Source organism: Castor canadensis, chromosome 13 (assembly GCF_047511655.1).
Source record: "Castor canadensis chromosome 13, mCasCan1.hap1v2, whole genome shotgun sequence".
In the NCBI taxonomy this organism is placed as follows: domain Eukaryota; kingdom Metazoa; phylum Chordata; class Mammalia; order Rodentia; family Castoridae; genus Castor; species Castor canadensis.
The window spans coordinates 11,579,640-11,598,286 of record NC_133398.1 but is presented as its reverse complement, the minus strand read 5'-3'; the positions used below and the strand labels follow the sequence as shown (position 1 = coordinate 11,598,286).

The window sequence follows — 18,647 nt, the reverse complement described above, 5'->3', positions numbered from 1 at the left end:
TGGGGCATCTTGGCTGTTTCCATAACTTGGCTATTGTGAATAGTGCCGCAATAAACATGGGTGTGCAGGTGCCTCTGGAGTAACCTATGTCACAGTCTTTTGAGTATGTCCCCAAGAGTGGTATTGCCGGATCAAATGGTAGATCAATGTTTAGCTTTTTAAGTAGCCTCCAAATTTTTTTCCAGAGTGGTTGTACTAGTTTACATTTCCATCAACAGTGTAAGAGGGTTCTTTTTCCCCGCATCCTTGCCAACACCTGTTGTTGGTAGTGTTGCTAATGATGAGCCTCTGCTTTCTTATCTACAAAATGGGGCCAACACTGTGCACCAGTGCTGGGAGGACTTAATGAGATAATATATATGTAAGGTAACATACGTAAAATATTTAGCACAATAAATACCTGATTGCACTAAGGGATCAATAAGTGTGGGGTTATATAAAGCACATTTCTATCCTTACAATTTGTGATAGTTATATCAATAGAATGGATCAGAGTTCTGAGATGAAGGGTTTAAATGACTGATTCTCACCACAAAAGTAGAGACTAACAAGACTACTTTGATTTTGTGCTATAAAAACTCAGACTACATCAACCTATTGCTCTCTTCCTGCCTATATCTCATCCTCCGGAGCCGCCACTGTCAGAGTCTCAGTCCCACCTCTGCTTCTGCACTGCCCTAGGCAAATCACTCAGTTCCCTGTGCCTCAGGATCTTGTCTATATGATGAAACAAAAGCAGCTTGGAATCCTAGGACAGCGGCTGCCCTTGGGTTGGAGGGAAACTGAAGAACGGGTCCTGGGGCGGGGTACTGAATATTGCTTTCTGAGCTGGTGGGCGTTACATGGTGTGTCTTGTTAAAAACTCAGCTAACTCTACACTTAGGATGGGTGCACTTCTCCCTATAAATCTCACATGTCAACAAAACACTTATAAAAGTAAATAATACAGACTTCAGGTTGTTTTAGCGAGCAAACAAGTTAATATACATACATACTTAGGACAGTGCCTGGCATACAATGAGCTATTCTAATTATTAAGAAAGTGAATGTAGTAGGCTCAGTGTGGTAGCTCATGCCTGCAATCCTAGTTACCCTAGAGGCAGAGATCAGGAGGATCTCAGGTTGAGGCCAGCCCCGGCAAAAAGTCTATGACACCCCAGCTCAACCAATGGCTGGGCACAGTGGCATGTGCCTGTCAATCCAACTACTTAGAGAAACATAAATAGGAGGATCATGGTCCAGACTGCCCAGGCATAAAGCAACACTCAATTTCAAAAATAACTAAAGCAAAAAGGGCTGGCAGCATGATTTAAGAGGTACAGTGCCTGCCTAGCAAGTGTGAAGCCGTAAGTTCAACTACCCAAACTGCCAAAAAAAAAAAGTGAATAAAGACAATTGAATCCAAAGAATACTGTCAGAAAGCATGGTGGTAAAAGGAGGACATCTACAAAAGCTGCCTTCAGTCTGCCTGTCTTCCTCAAAGGAGGAGCTGAACAAAGCAGAATGGGGATGGTCCCCAGTCAGCTTGATGTGGGACAGCAGCAGGACTGAGGAGGGGCAGGGGAGTCAGAAAGGCTTTGTTTGATCTTCTTCAATCCCAGTGACCCAGGATGGGTTATTTAAACCTAGGAGAACCTCAGTTTCTTTATAAAATGGATCTGTAACCACTTGCTACATAGGGCTGTGAGATGATTCACTTGCTACATAGGACTGTGAGAGGGTTAAGTAAAAAGAAAAAGAAGTCAAACAGAAACATTTCTTTTGCACCTGTGAGGCTACCTGTTCTAGATGCTGGCATGGACCACAAGCAGGGCTTCTCCCTGAGGGAGTAACGACCCAGTCAGGAAGCATAACTTGCTCTCTTCCAGCCACCTGGGGCAGCACTGCTGAGAACAGAAACAGAATCAAGCAAAGGCGATGGTCCAGGCTTGATTCCTGCAAAGACACTTTGTTTGGAGTAGGCTCAGCACCCTCAGGAATATCGGCACGATCGTGTCCACAAAACACCCTGTGTTGGTTCAAATAAACTCTAGTAAGTTCATATCTCTGTGAGAGGCACAAAGGACGTGGCTCTTGGCATTATGACTTCTTTCATTTTGAAAGGTAGAGAATGTAGTTAAAATTAAACTCAAAGTGACATGTTAGTAGTCTGCTGATTAAAACGTCATACAAAATGACTGTTGCTGGGCTTCAGGCACACCTCTTCTGCCATGTATTCCTTGGGCTACAGATGTGTGAGTCACGGTGGACTTTGTGTGTGCCAGGAGCTGTGTTACACTCTCGGTAACAACCTTATACTGAGGCTCACAGCAACAAAATTATAACCACTCATTTTGTCCCTACCATGGTCATATCTTTTATGTGCAACATTTATCTTACTCCTCATGACACACCTATAGAAAAAGAGGGATGCTGAGGTCTGAGAGCCAAGACAACTTGTCCAAAGTCCTGTGGCTGAGGAGCAGTAGTGCTAAATGCTGAACCCAGGTGAACAGCAAGCCCTCTGTCCTTCCAAATGCATCGCATTGTTATGCTGATGCATTGTTTCAATCCACAAAGTAGACCTCTATCAGGCACACCATTAAAATTCCTGGGGAAGAGTGTTTCCTTCAGGCTATCATACCCATTTGATGGATGGGGAAACTGAGGCTGAGGTTAATTTGCTCATGTTGTTAGAACTGGCATGTGTCAGAGAAAGGATTTGAATCTGGGTTCCACCAGCCAGTGTTCTTCACACTACACAGCACATATACTGTGTGCTCAAATGCATGCGCATACATCTAAGCACATAACAAAGAACAGCTTGGGGAGCTGGTGGCCTTGGAGGAGGAAAGGAGAGAGAAATCACAGTGAAGGAGGAAAGGATGGGAAGAGGAAAGGCAAAGAGGGATTATAACCTCCTTATTCCCTCCTGAAATCCTGGGTACCTACAGACGAAAAGTGACACTTTCCTTCCTTCCCTTGGGCTCCAAAGGTCACCGAGCTGCCAAGCAGTTGATAAACACAGTGGTTTGCTTTGGAGTTAGGAGTTGCTGATTTGCTTCTTCCTGCTCCACAAAATTAAAATCTAAGCCCACAGTTCAGAGGAGTCCTGAGAACACCACTGGAATTTCCCAGCATGCTTTAAACAGAAACAGAAGTTTGACAGGGGAGGGAAGTTGGGCCAAGTGCTCCCAGGTCAGGCCAAATCCACTCCCCCAAGGTAATAAGTACTGACACTCATTAACATGTCTAGAGTTCCTCAAGCCAGGTCAGCACAGGGCCTGTTCTCCAATGGCTCCTTTTCTAACCAGTCATCTACGAGGTATTCACCCACTTGTTACTTGGTCATTTGTGCATGGCTCATTCATGTCAATTCTAGACTGGGCCTTTAGAACACAGGGATGATTACACTGTGTTCTCTGAACTTAAAGAGCTCCAGGCCTTCTTATGGATGGGCCCAGGAAAACCTGAGAAAGGGTGCAGTAGTATGCAGTGGAAGAAACCTTGCTCCACGAGAGAATCTACAAGTCCACAGAGTTTGCTGGATTCCTTCCCCTGGCTTGTCCTGGCCCAGAATCAGAAGGTCCCAAGGTTAGTGTCCTGCCTTTCCACTTAGTAGGTAAGTAGTTTTAGGCCGGGCACATAGCCTCTGTTAGTTTTGGTTCCCATCTATGTGGGCCAGGAATCCTCCTTACCCTCAGGAGTGTTGACAAGACTGGAGGAGACACTGTGGAGCACATGTTCCCTCCACAGTTGGCCACCAGGCAGAAGCTCAGTCAAGGCCAGCAGGTCTTCCTCTCCAAAATGGCTTCCACCAGCTCTCCTGGTGGGCTACTCTTAAATCCTCCAGCCAGAGTGAAAGTGAGCCCATTCACATCTGATTCTGTCAGTGTTCTGCCTCAAACTGTGGCATCCTGCCCACTGTTGGAGAGTCAGTGTCCCCGTGCATGCAGAGGATGAGGAAGGTGGTATTCCTTTCCCCACTGTTTCTAAGCACAAACCAGGGAACAGAAGGCAAGCACTTGGTGACATATGAAGCATGGCCCTGACTCTTTCTGGCTTGTCACCTCTTCTGCTTTTCTAGAGACCCCTCCACACTCTTCCTGCTCCCATGATAAGGGGACTTAGGGTCTCTGAGTCCGAAGCGAAGTACAACAGACACTGTGGTGCTCAATCAAAACCTGTGGCATGATGCTGTCATTGTTTCATGTGTACCATTATCTTCCCCTTAAAATGACAGTTCTGACCGGCTCATTTCCCATATACACAGTAACTCTGTCACTTGGAAGTCAACAAATAAGGTGGTGTGGTGGTCATACCTGTAATCCCAGCTATGTGGAGGTAGGAGGATTGTGGTCTGAGGCTGGCCTACACAGTCACAAGACCCTATCTGAAAAATAACTAAGGCAAAAAAGGGCTGGGGCTGGGGTTCAAGGGGAGAGTACCTGCCCAGCAAGCATGAGGCCCTGAGTTCAAACCCCAGTACCATAAAAAAAGGAGGCAGTGTATTTCACACAGTGAAATAACTGGGCTTGAATCTTGGTCCTACTTATTATTAGCTGTGTGACTTTGGATAAGCTGCTTAACCCCTCTGTGTCTAAACCTTATCATCTATAAAATAGGGCCACTACTACCAAAGCACAGACTTATTATGAAAATTAAATGAGTGTAATGTACCTGGTAGTTCAAAACAGTATCCACCCAATTTGAAACAATGACACTTGAATTTAAGAGCTTCACTGGGAATGTAAGGGGGTGTGGATTCCCTAGTTCCAAAATGGTTTGGGGTCACTCTATCATAAAAATATGGTCTCACTCCTCCTACACAACTGCCACTTGCCATCATTCATTCATCACTAAGCACAACAAACCTCAACTCCCATCTCCACCTGCCTTTTATTTGAAATGTCAATTTTTAAAGAGTGGAGAGGTTGGAGACCCAATTTAACAAGCATGCTGAAACATTGTTTATTGCCCCCATAAACATGGCTTAGTGAGAATTACGGACTTAATCAGAGTGAACTTATCTCCCGGTGAAAAGGAACACTTCAAATTTCAGAAATGGCACCTTCTCTGTGAAAATCTCTTAACTTTTCAAACAAACTACAGGGGGTCTTAAACATATGGGCAGTAAAGAAGCAGCCATTACTGTGATTTGTCCTACCCTGGAGCCTCTGAGCCCTAAAGGTCTAGGAAAAGTATCTGGAAAATCATATTCTAAAATCACCCAAAAGGTCTGCCGAGTGGAAAGTAAGACCCATCTAGATGCTGGGGGCTGCCCAGAAGAGTAAGCCCGGGGTCATTAGACAGGGCTGTCTAACAAGCAGCAGCACTGACCACGCTCACCTCACCCCTTGTGCAGATGAAGTATTTGGCAAGAAGAAAGATTTTGGTGATTTGCTTTTCTGAGGACAGATACTCCATAAATCCAAGAGGCTCCTCGGTGGGTTTTGGGGGCTATTTAAGAAAAAAAACCCATTTCTTAAGGATGAGGTCATATGAACCCCAACATCCCAATATGAGGCTTCATTAGCACAGCTCCAATCATTTCAGGAAAGGTTTTCATAAGACACCCCATCTTACACAGAATGTATCAGCCTGGTTGCCAGAGGCAGGAAAGGCACAGATATAAAATTTTATTATTTCAGTGCCCTACTAGCAGCCAGGAGGACTTAATGAAATTGCCAAGATTTACAATCTGAAGCAGCTATTGCACAGACAGATACGGTTAAGGGAGCTGCGCCCTCTAACCTTTCAACCCTTTGATCCTCACGCAGCAGGTGGCCTGGAGCCCCCTCCTGGGCATCTTCCCTCTCTTCCGACACTGGCGAACCTTGATGTGCAATAAGTCTGACCCTACACAGGTGACTTTCACAGTGCTGATCACCAGCAGCTGCTGCTAATGTAACAGCCCAAATCATAGACCTGGAGATTCTAACTTCAAGCTGAGGGAAGAAGAGTGGGTATGCAGGGGTTCAAACAGGGCTAAAACGAGGCTCGAAGACTTGGCCCTAAGTCCAGTTGCTTGGCAATGCATAATGATGTCACGTCCAGAAATTGTCCTTAGAAATGGAACCTTGCTCTTCTCCAATTTATACTTTGAGTTAGGGAAAAAAAAAAAAAAAACCCACCAAAAACCTTTTAAAACTCAATCACAAATCTAAAAAAAATAAAAATCAACCCCTAAGTCCTAAATGTATCTCTCAGAACTTCCCCAAAACCATGTGCAGCAAATTTATACCAACGAAAATCAAAACAATTTTTGGAAACCTAAAATTGACTGTTTTCAGTTCCATGAAATTTCATTTAAAAAACCCCATATGCCAAAATGTCCAAATTCTCTTATTTTTAAAAATTGGGATTACTTCCAAAAATCATAGCTATCTTTTTCTTTCTTTCTTTTTTTTTTTTTTCCTCTTCTAAAGCTAGGGATGGGTAATGTGCATATGTACTTATCAAGCTTCATAATTTAACCCATTCGGTCAGCACAGAATATCTGCAGTCAAATGTGAAGAGGAAGGATATAAATTTATTTCTACTTGACCTTTCAAGACAACTGACTACTAGGCACCCAAATTTAACAGATACTATATTTGGTTAAGGAAGTATCTGGGAGTCCAGGCAGCCCCAGTTTGCACCTCTTAGCTTTTGTGAGATACAGGGCTTATAGAGGGAAACACTTTTGGCAGGACACATAGACCACTTTGTGGGATGTTGGTAACTTCCAACCACAAACCAAACTTTAATGATACTGCTGATCATACTTAAGAAAGGCTTAGGCTTCTAAGCAAACAGAATGGTGGCCCCACGCTTCACCTGCAAAGACCTAGGCTTAGCTCATGCATACCCAAATCCAATAGGCAAAGACAAAACTCCTTTTGTAGTCTAAATGACATAAATCTTACCATTCAACTTTAAATTCATTTTGAACTCAGCTGAAACTCAAACAGTATGTAAGCAGAGGTTTGTTGACGCCAGTTTCAATCATATTTTCCTCTGTGGATTTGTATGTACAGACACTGATTTATGGAGAAAGCAGGTTAGCAAGGGGGGAAGGTATAGTTACTACATACATCACAGTTTGACCACTCTGCACAAACTATTACCAACCTATCTACTTGAGGTGCCGATTATAGGAAGCAGTTATTAATAACATATCCACTATTGAGTGAGAGCCTACTAGTGTAGATAGCATTAGCTGACACCCCTTTCTTTGGGTGCCCCCATTTTGGTGATGGGGGTCTGAAGGTACACACCCAGAGGTTAGTGACTTTCCTAAGTTACATAGAGACAAATGGTGGAGCTGGAATTCAAACTCAGGCTCACTGTTTGCTCCAAAACTCCATGGTCCACCTACATTTTTCTCAACAAGAGCAAAGCACAAACAAAACAACATGAAGTAATTTGTGCAGAAAATGCCGGATTTCAGCTTGCTTACACATTGCCCCAGCCCATTTAAAGACCTTCCAAGTCAATTATTTTAGGTCATTAAGAGGAAGTTTAATTTAGTTGACAAACACCCCTACTGTGGTGACCTTGCATATCAACAGTAAATGCCTGATGGTCACAAACTCGTACCATGAGTCACAGAGCATGGTGTTAAACAGAACCACATGTGCTCAGATCCCAAGTGGGATTTGCCTAGGCCAAGGGTACCTCTCTTCAATCACTGCTGCCATCTCAGGGCTCCCACAAGGCCCCACCCCAGCCACTCTCAAGGAGTTTATGACAAGAAGTCACCAGTCCCACATGGCCAAGCTCAGTTAAAAGAGCCTTTAAGTGAATGGCAATTTAGAAAAGGCCAATCATTGTAAAATAAAGAGGCTGAAAAAAGAGGGCAGAATCAGTCTCAGGTAGAGGAGCTATACAGGTCTTTTGAAGAAAAAGACTCCAATTCTGCACCCATGTAATGTTGGTAGTCATGTCCATTTACTTGGTGCCTATAATGGGCACTAATGTGGGTGTGTGTCCTCCTCATTAAAAACTCCTATGAAATGGGGAATCTACCCATCTTACAAGGGAGGAGGGCAAGGCTCAAAGGAGCACCTTAATATACCCCCTGCAAGACAGGGGCCCCTTCCTCCAGGTGGTAACCTTGAGGATAAACTACCATGCACACTAGTAGACCTCATTCAGGGCTGAGTTTGGTATTTGTAGCTGTTTCCAACAGGCATTTCTGAAGAGGCTATGGTATGAGCAGTTTTGTACAAAGTGAACAAACTGTGAGGAAGTAACGCATACTTTTCCCTAGCTAACCAGACTGGGACAGCTAGAATTTGAACCCTAGACCCAAAGGACTCTTTCTTCTCTACTCCAGGCCTCCTGCAGGCTGCTCCTTAACTTCATCTGACAGGAATTAGATTCACTTAGGCATTTCTTAGTAACAATGTATAAACACTGAGTTTCTCTTTGTCAGTTTAACATTGCTAAATGGATCTTAAGTATAATGATGGGCAAAGAAATGAAAAGAAAACCAGGAAGCAAAAGCACCATGTTTCACCAGTTACACAGGTTTTAGCAGCTCCCCCCTCCACCCCACCCTCACCATCCCCAATTACTGTAATAAAGGGCTAGCCCATCTCACAAGAAAACACCTCTATCATGGCAAAAAAAAAACTAGTTAAAGTAGTGCTAACTCAATTGTCAGAAATTAAGGTTCTTTAAAATGTAAAAGAAAAAAAAAAACACCATCACTTTTCTTGTCTGTAAATAAATGTTTCTTGTTATTTTGTGTTAAAATTCCATCATTAACCAGTTGTATTGCAGACATGATTAATGTGGCCTCTACATCCAAGAGAACAAGATGAACTTGGATTTGCACCTGGATGTTGTGGCAGAATGGTAGTTCTGTTCTGTTACAAGCACTTGGTAGATTTACAAAACCAGGCTTCCAGGGGCCTATGGCTAAACCTTCCTAGATAAATGGCAATGAGAAAGAGAAAGGAATGCTGGGGGACCCGGCCTGTCTCCCTAAGCATCCGTCACATACATCTTGTGATTGCATTGGCAGGGACAGCTGGCTGGGGGCCTGCAACTTGTCCCTGGGTCTCACTCACCCTGCTCCCACTGCCTGGAACTACCACTTAGTATATCATCTAAATTTATACCCTCCACCTAGGTGGAGAAAGAATATCTGATGCATAAAAGCACTCAAAAATTGAGAGAAAACAGCATCTAGGAAAAGTGGTACTTAAAACCTTAAAGAAAGCCATCACTAGAAATGCCTTGGTCAAGGCTTGGTGGCAAAGTCACCATTCAGAAGCTCAAATTGGGGATGCTAACACATTTGAATTTTATACACATGGTTTTGGTGTATAATTTCCTTCAGAATTACCTTGATCTTTACAAATATTACAATTCACTTTATTAACATGGGTAAGCAGTTTCTAAGTGTTTTATATGGAAGGACTGTGTTTCTAATGGCCCACAAGGAGAAGGCCTGACCATGTCCCTCCCCTATTTACACCCTCCAATGGCTCTCCATTGCCCTATAAAGTTCAGACTCTAATGCGGCTTACAAGGCCCTGGATGGCCTCGCCCTCTCCTGCCTACCTCAGACCTCCCCTCCTCCTTTAGCTCTATACTTTGGCAGACACAGAACTCCTTAAAGTTCCTGTGAAGCCCCCCCCCCCCCGGCTTATACTTCAAAGGCTATGCAGATGCGGTTCCCTGTGCCCCTATCTTTCCTAGGACTAATGTATCTGTTAGGTTTCAGTTTAGGCATTCTCTTCCCCCAGAAGCATAGCCCTCAGACCTCAAGGCTAGAGTAGTATCTCCTATTAGAGCCTTTAATAGTCCAAATACACAACAGTTACTTCCTATTTGTCTGCATTTGCTCCAGACAAAAATCAGAGAAGGTGAAGAGTATGCCATAGTCACCATTTGATACGGAACTTCTGGACATAAAAGACTCTCAACACTTTACTGTGGAAAGGACTGTACACTGTGTCCCTACCACAAGCCAGATGCTGAGATACACTGAACAGGACTCAGTTCTGTAGATGAAGAAAGTAAGATCCAGAGAGCAAAGTATCATGACTGCCACATTCATTTGACATCTAAAAAATTCTGGTACATATGCAAAAGCACAACAGCTTTCAAGAAAAAACGAAAAAGACAGTCAAAAGCAACGAAGTGGTCAGGTAGGGGTTTGGAATGACATTGATCAAATCCTACTAAAGTGTCATTCTCAACCCTGGTAGAGTGCCTCCTTCTTTGCAAGCCAGGAGAAAACAAGGCAGGCACAAACCAACTTCGCTGAAACTCTCTTTCTCTGGAGGAAGAGGATGATGTTCTTGGAACCTAGAAGTTCCTAAAACACAATTTCAAAGCCATCATCTTAACAATATAAATGGCTTTAAGGCTACTGAATAAATAGAAACCATAACAATTGTTGACTTTGTGGAGTTCTTTATGTGCTGGCCACTGTGCTAGGCATCTGACCTGCATTGTCTTATGACTCACTACCCTCAGTTAACAGGTGAGAGAACACTCTAGAGGCTCAGAGGTCAGTAACCTTACCCAGCATCACCTGAGCAGGAAGTAGGAATGCCAGACTCCAGGGCCCACGTTCTAAAGTGCCACACCTCCCTGCCACTGTGTATAGGTGGAGCTTTATTTACAAGCTAGCCTGAAGCTTCCCTTTTCCTCCTGCTTCCTGACTATTCCACCACCAGAAGTGACATAAGATACCTTCTGGATACATCCCTGTGCCACTCTGAGATCTGCAAACAAAGCATTGTTTGTGAAGCTTAGGAGGAGATTTTCATTTACAAATAGGTGAAGCACCATCTACCAGACATGACCTGGCACCTGCTACCAGATATGACACAGAAGGGGGACCGCACAAATGTCTCTTGAACTAAATTGAGATCAGTTGAATGAAAGGAAATAGTCAGTGTGTAATCTGGCCATGCTTTGGGATTTCCTAGCTGCCAACTAACATGATCATTCTCTCCAAGAAGCAGCTAGGTCTATGCCAAACCCTTGGCTATTCTGCTAACTTGCCACTAGCCTCGAACTGCTTAAATGAGAGCAAGATTATCAAAAGGCAGGAGAGAGAATGATGATCAGCTATAAACATGTCACTTCAGAAGGAAAGTGGACTCTTCACAGTGACAAGGTTACCAGTTAACAAAAAGCAATGGCATCCTGCTCAAGCCTGGAGACTAGAAGTAGGTCTCTCCCCAAAATAACCTTTTCTCCAATGAGAATAGGTTAGAATTTATATTTCTTTTTGTGTAACAAATTTGAGTGTCATAAAAATGGTTAAAAAGTCTTCCTATGGTAGCTTTTTCTAAACTTTTATGAACATCTGCCACATTCATTTGAAGTTTAAAAAATTCTGGCACATATGCAAAGGCATAATAAGGTGCCTATAGCTTTCAAGAAAAAAATAACAAGACAGTCAAAAATAAGCCTTTTGCTGAATTGCCAGTAAGAAAAGTAGTGTAGTGAGAGGAGATGGGCCTCTCAGCTCCTTCCTTAAAGAGGTCTCCTTGGCCCCAGGTCCTCCCCAAGTGTTACAGCTCACGTTCCTGCAGGAAATCTCAGGGGAAGCATTTCTAGCACTGAAGGGCACAGAGCCAGATAAATCCAATTGGCAAGCAGAAGTAGGGCCCTCTGAGTCTGAGCTCAAATCCAGAAGAGATCAGGAGACAGAATGCCAACATTTGGTAGTGGTGGCTGCCCAATGCCCGATGCATGCAGGAAATGGTTCTTTGTTCAGAAAGCTGGTTCAAGGGTGGGGCAACTACAGGTTTTGTTTTTCTTTTGGTGCTGATCATGCAGTTCAGCACAGTAACAAAAAGCAATGATTTACCTCAGTAAATCAACAGGGCCAATGCAGTGCTTTCTGAACTTAAAGCTCTTTAAAGGCTGGACAGAACAGACTTTACGCATTTACCTAAGTATAAAAAACTCTGTTTCAAGTTTTAGCTTCAAAATGTATGCATTCCTTGCACTGTATGTTTTACTGCAAAAGGCCTTTTACATTACTTACAAACATAAGAAGTAAGATATTTACCTCCTTTGTCTTTATATAAAATTGTGGAACTGGGTTGCCTGCAAACCATGATGCCTGTTGGAGAGTCTCTAAATGTGCTCCAAATAATGCGTCCCAGGCATTCACTCTACCTTTCTCAGAACGCTGACACTCATGCAATACACCTGCTTGGTGTCAGTGCTGAAGCCACCATAGTGAATGATGCACAGTCCTGTTCCCAAAAAATTCATGCTCCAAGGAATGACAGAAAGAATCAGGAAAGCAAGCAATTAAGAGCAAGAGGTGCCATAAGTGAAAGGAGACAACAACATGAAGGACTTCTTGGAAGAGCCAGAGAAGGGCAGAGCTTATCCATTCAGACATGTGGGAACATGTCTCTGTTTAGGGACTTGTTAGTCCTGGTTAACAAGTGCTCCTGCAGTGATAGGGAGAAGGGTTGACTGCAGTGGAGAAAGCACGAGGAGCTCAGGGGCAGTGCACAGCAAGAATGGAAGGTGGACCACTTAAAGTAGTGGCCAGGTGGAAGGCAACTATAGGGACTGTGGACTGATTCCTGATCATCTTAACACCTCCAGGACCAAGCATGATGCCCTTGTTTGTTATCGAATAAATAAGGCTTTGCAAGAATCCAAGAAAGCAAAGAAAATTTGTCAGTGAGGGTAGTCAGGAAGGAATAGAACAAGAAACACTTCAGAGGCTGAGTGAGTATTTAAAGAGAATGAATGAGGAAGAGAAGCACTCAGCCATGAGCAGTGTGGCCCACTCTGGTGCCTCTGCAGGCAATGGTGCCATTCAGAGGGACTGGGAAGTGGAGTTGCTCAGAGAGAGAGAGAGAGAGAGAGAGAGAGAGAGAGAGAGTGTGTGTGTGTGTGTGTGTGTGTGTACCTGTGCAGATAATAAATTGTTGGGGAAAGACTGAGACATCTGTAGTACATCTAGGTGAAACTCAACTGATACTTGAAACTCTGGAACTGGCATTCAGAGAGAGGGAGAGCATTGTGAGAGTCATTGACTTTGACTTGGTAGCTGAAGCAAAAAGCCTTAAAACAAGATGACTGGAGGGCATGTAGAGAAGAGAAGCAAACTAAGGCTAGACACTTAGAGAATGCTGAAGATACTGGGACATTAAAAGCAGTCTGAAGCACCTGTGCTGAAGCAGACTAGAAGGAAGAAGGGCAGGCAGCAGGGAATTGGGGACTATGACAGACCAAATAATCTTTTTAGATTAGAGTTTGAAATTCTACAGCAACTGGCACAGAAGGTCCATTAGAAAGCATTCACTTTTAACTTTTTCATACAGACCCCCCAAACTTGACAAACAAAGGTAAAACATATAAGAAATCTCTTCCATCTGATCTAAATACATCCTCCAAGATAGTCCATAAACTGTGTACTGTATGTGCTTAGGGCTGGGTGATGACAGGGAGGGACTGTTAACAGAATGGAGGAGCCACATGGCCGTCCTGTCAAATTAGAAATTTGAGCAGATTTCTGTGGTCTATTTTGATCAAGATTCTCAATGTCAAACAAACAGGTTTTTCGATAACCAACTTGTTTCATTTTTGTAAGCACAATAGCACAGTGTGCAACAGTTAGTGGAGAAGCAGGTGGTCCTCGTCGACGTGAAATGAGGAGAACAGAAGAGAGAAGTAGCACTTCCTTTAAGACATGAAAAGCACCATTGCAGGCGGACAAGGCTACAGCTTGATGCTTTCCTTGCAGAATTCATCTCCTATGCCACACAGGCAAGTTGACCAGCCCCCACCCAATTCTGCTCTGTCCAGAAGAAGTAGTCTTGGGGTTCATGTGTACAACCTCAGGCACAGGACAGTCCTTTAAAAGCACTGTTACCTAATTGGTACAGCCACACAGAAAGCAATCTGGCATCAGATTCCTAGCTTTGACCAATCATTTCTACTTTAGGGATTCTATGTTAAGGAAATAGTCAAAACGCAGATAAAGCCTTATGGGTAGAGATGGTCACTGAAATGCTATTTATAATAGTGAAAAAAATATATACAACCTAAGAATCCAACAGTAGGAAAATGATCAAGTTGCACTATATCCAAATTAGTGGGAATGACAGGTAGCAAACTGAAAATTACTGTGACTGAGAGTAGATAAAAACATGGAGAAATTCCCATGCAATAATGTGAAGTGAAATAAAGTCATAAAATTATATATCACATATCAATTAAACACATTTATAGAAAATAGATATTCACAGAATAAAGACTAGAAGGAAAAATAGTAAAATGCTAACGGTAGTTCAATCTGGAGTAATGGCATTGTGAATAGTTTTAATTTTTTTCTTCATACTTCAATATACATCACATTTCTTACAGTGAACAATGTTAACACTGTCATAGGGATTCAGAATGAACATCATTATGAAAAATGAATCTCTCTTTTCTTGTCTAAACTCTCAGAGAACCCTCTCCCTCTCCCCCTACCTCTCACATGCTCGAGCACCCAGGAAAATCTACTGCCTCCAAGCAAAGTGCAAGAGCCCTGAACACAAGAGCCAGAGGGAAGGGTCTAAGTCAAACCCTCAGCTCTGTGCACCTGGGAGGGGAATGCACAGGAGCTGTTGCTGCATCCTGCTCCTGGTTACACAGCTATACATCTGGAGACTGAGTTTTTCCACCTCACAAAGCAAAACAGAACCCCACGTCAAGTAATCAGAGAAGAAAGAAGCCAACTTACCTCCATTAAACTTAAATGGATTCCTATGAGGTAGGGCATGGGAGCACTGTGAAGAGAAACAGACACACAACTGCTTTAATGTCTGTTGCTTCTGACAGAAAATTACAGATGGTTCACTATTTGAAGAAAAACTGTTTTAATAAACGTATGCACAGTTACATTTCCTTTCACAACAAAAATCCTAATATGACATTTTGTTCCCAAGCCTAGAAACTTCATCAGAATTTCAAAATGAGGGCAACACTGGAAACAGTATGAGTAGGAGGAAGAACATTCAGTGTCAGTCCTCAAAGAGCAGCTATGCAGCTGTATGGCCTCAGTCACCTTATCTTCAAAATGGGACACCGGACTCTACCAGGCATGCTGTTATTAGAAGAAGGTAACATGTACATCAAGCGACTAATAGAGTTCCTGATACAAATGGGAACTATGATTGCCACAATTATAATGGAAAAAGTTAAGGTCCCATAGATAGAAAAAAATGGGTTTCAAAGAACGTTTTTTTTTTTGCCATCAAGAGATGTAACCTAATTGTCCATTCTGATTGAACAAAGTGTGGAAAGCTGCCAGCAACTATCTCCACCCAAGTGGCATACATGCCATCCAATAACATGACAATTCATTAAGTCTCTGCTAACTGCTTCATTCACAAAGCAACAGGTTCTCAAGTCACTGAGCAAGGAGATGAGAACCCAACTTCTAAGGTTTTAAACCTGGGCATTTGAGTGTATATTCCTTTCTATGTTTTCAGAAGTCTGTGCATTTGTGTATGTGTACACATGACCATCTATGATGTTACCAATCAATGACAGATGTGCTAGTAGTTATATGAGCACCTTTAAATTCACCTATTCTAATCCACCTAACCTTGCAAGGTAGGTATAACCTCCATTTTACAAAGGAAGAAATAGACAGAAGAGGCTAAATCATTTATCTAAACCTAATGTCATAAAACCAAGTAAGTGGTAACCCTGGGTTTTGAGTTCCAAGTGTACACATTTCCTCCTTGGTGCTACACTGAGTCTGGGATGTGGAGCCTACAGTCCCCAGGCTCACTTCCCATACCATATCTTTCTTGGAACATGAGGGGAGTGTGTCTCTCCAGTATAAGACACAGCCTATGAACTGGGCACAGGGTACTTTTTTTTTTTAATGAGATTAGAGGAAAAAGCCTAGCCCAGACTGGGGTGACCAGGTACTTTTCCTCCATAGTAGCTGTGGGGAGTCAAAGTGGATGGACAAAGATAGCTCTGTGGAGACAGAGTTGGGGAAACAAAGGAGGGTAAGCAAGGAGGCAGGAGAAGTTTGCTTGCAATGGAATACTAGGTTTAAAAGTTTTATCTGGAAAGCAATGGTGAGGCAATCAAGGTTTTTAATTATCAGATGTACATTTAAAAATTGTTCGAACATTTAAAAATAATAAATGGCACAATTCCCTCATTACCATTCAACAAATAAAATTCTTCAAGCAAACACCATTCCCCAGAATATAAAATGTCCTCCTTACTACAGATCTCAGAATTCATGTATTTCAGGAGCCTTAAAACAAATGTGAGTATTAGTAGCAACAGTCTGAAAACTATTCTTCTAGGAGACTTTTGTATTTGATAATAGCCAAAGAAAGAATTATACACAACTATAGCACAAGTGGAGTTGTCCTTTCCTTTCTTTCATCATCTTCTTCTTTTCTTTTTATTTTTTCTCTAAAGGTATCTGCTGGGCATATTCAGCTTCTCTTTGCTTCTAGAAGCAAGGAAATGCCCTGTGATATTTTTTCCCTTAAACTGTAAACCATTAGCTTAGCTGCCAGCTACACAAATGCTCCAACTTCCCAGTGTGCCTGGCTCTGCTGTCCGAGCTTTTTTCAGTGTGCACTGAAATGAATGTGTTTCTAATTAAGTAGCTTCAGGAACACGACAGCTTCAATGTCAAAAATACAAAGTCTGAACCCCGGCAGGAAGTCTTAAGACTGCAAATGTCTCATCTAGTGGAACCTTGCCTAATGTAATGAAAGGAAGCAGGATGAACTCAGAATTCCAGAAAAAAAAAAAAAAAAAGGCCACTTAGTAATGTGTCCAGAAGCAAAGCCTAGCACAGAGGAGGGAGAAAAGTTCAAATCCTTACATTTAACTAAATCTTATCAACTTTTCCAGCTCTTACATGTAAGCATGCAACTGACCAGCGACCATAAGTTTTAACTAGAATTTCATAACTGAAATCCCAACAAACGAGTTAACATATAGAAAAAGACTTTAAAACTACTGTGAGAGAAAGGAAAAAAAAAACTATAGCCAAAAATCTTAGTATAATTTAACCACAGGGTATTATTATCTGTAAAAGAAATATTTTCTAGAATTTTAAATATGTGGATTTTAATGCCATGCCTCTTTATCCTACAATAAAAAAATCCTGAAAAAGATGAAGAAAAAGTCAAAGGGACGAAAGTGAGGCTCATTCTTCAGGCATCTTTAAGTAGGTATTTTTTAAGCTCAATAATTTCCCAAAGAGTAATTATAGCTATCACAGAAATGCAGTTTCTTAGCCAAGTATTGTTAGGACTGTAACAGCTCTGTATTTAGAAAATGTTTAAAATACCTTCATTCTGAAATCATGCGCCTCCATGTTGTGTATAAATGCAAATTTGGACAAATACCTTTTACATTATCATCATTTGCTTACAAACCCTTAAATACTTCCCAGAGTCGACGACATATTTACTCTGCAAATATGTAATTAACAAATTCTAATGTAGAATTTGGGAAAGGGAAGAAAAAGTAACTCAGAGCCCTCTTAAGATCTCAGTGTGCCAAATATGCAACTAGGTAATTCTAGGTACATTCTGCAAACAATTTCTATTGTCAATATACCTTAGAAATTGTTGTGACTATGACTCATTTTCTCAGAAACCTCTTTACCTTTTTATTATAAAAAATCATTTTTGGAAAAAGACCCACCTATGATTACATCATTTTAACGAGCCATTCTTAGGTTTTTGCTCTACAATCTTTGAGATTATTTTAAAGACTATGCGATATGCTGCCAAGTACGACTACACCATAATTTATTGAAATTTCTCCCTATAGTTAGACAGTAGGTCACTTCTAATTTTTCATTAAGTGTAAATAACATTGTAATGAAGATGAACAAGTACATGAAGTCCCAGGAACTGAATTACTAAGTCAAAGGGGATGTCTGTTTTTGTTTTATTCTTTTAATTTTTTGTGGTATCCTGGTCAGGTATTTCCAAAAGAGCAGTACATGTCCAGAGGAGATCTTTCAGGATTGTTGCAAGGGCTAGAGACAACCACGAGGTGCTGAGCACAGGAGCAGCATCTGGTCGGCCCTCAGCAAGTGACTGACAAGTCCAAAGGGGTTCTCTGCAAGCCCTTTGCACCACTGGCCCCACTCTCCTCTCACTCAGGGAAGGGTTTCTTGTTCAGTTTAGGCTCTGGAGGACACCTGGCAAATTGCTGATGAGGATGCTCAGGACTCCATGAGGAATGGCAAGTGCTTGACAAATATACACAGGGGTTTCCTACTCCCCCCCCTACACTCTTGGCACCTCTGTACGCTCCATTGAGTTCTGTGTGGTTGTGCATAACTTTCTTTTGGAGGGTGCCTTTCCTCTTTATTTTAATATACTAGCAAGGAAATAAAGATTCGTTGCTTTCTGACTACTTAGAATGACAAGTTTTTAAAACTTTTTTCTCACTCTTAGGTATACATTAAAAAAGAAAATATGGCAAAATAAAGGGTAAGCTACTACTAAAAGCTTTGCAGAGTCTGACTTACCTGAATCATTTTGTGATTCAGAGGATTAATGTCCAAGTCCTTCCAAGGGTAATTGAGTAACAAAGCAAAACAAAAATTCATCTACCTTCCTGTTTTATGTCTGAGAAAGAACTTGTTTGTGGCTCTTCTAAAAAAATATGAATGCAAAGATACTTGTTTCACT

At 42.0% G+C, this 18,647-nt stretch overlaps 1 protein-coding gene across 7 annotated transcripts in view; it reads right to left on the bottom strand.

Annotated features, from left to right (window-relative positions):
- Nucleotides 1–18,647, bottom strand: part of Dennd1a (DENN domain containing 1A) — a 463,821-nt gene that overhangs the window by 167,666 nt on the left and 277,508 nt on the right. For all 7 annotated transcript variants that reach the window (XM_074051037.1, XM_074051041.1, XM_074051038.1 and 4 more), the window contains one exon: nt 14,693–14,738. In XM_074051037.1, coding sequence (XP_073907138.1) covers nt 14,693–14,738 — 46 coding nt within the window. The remainder of the gene's footprint in view (nt 1–14,692; nt 14,739–18,647) is intronic.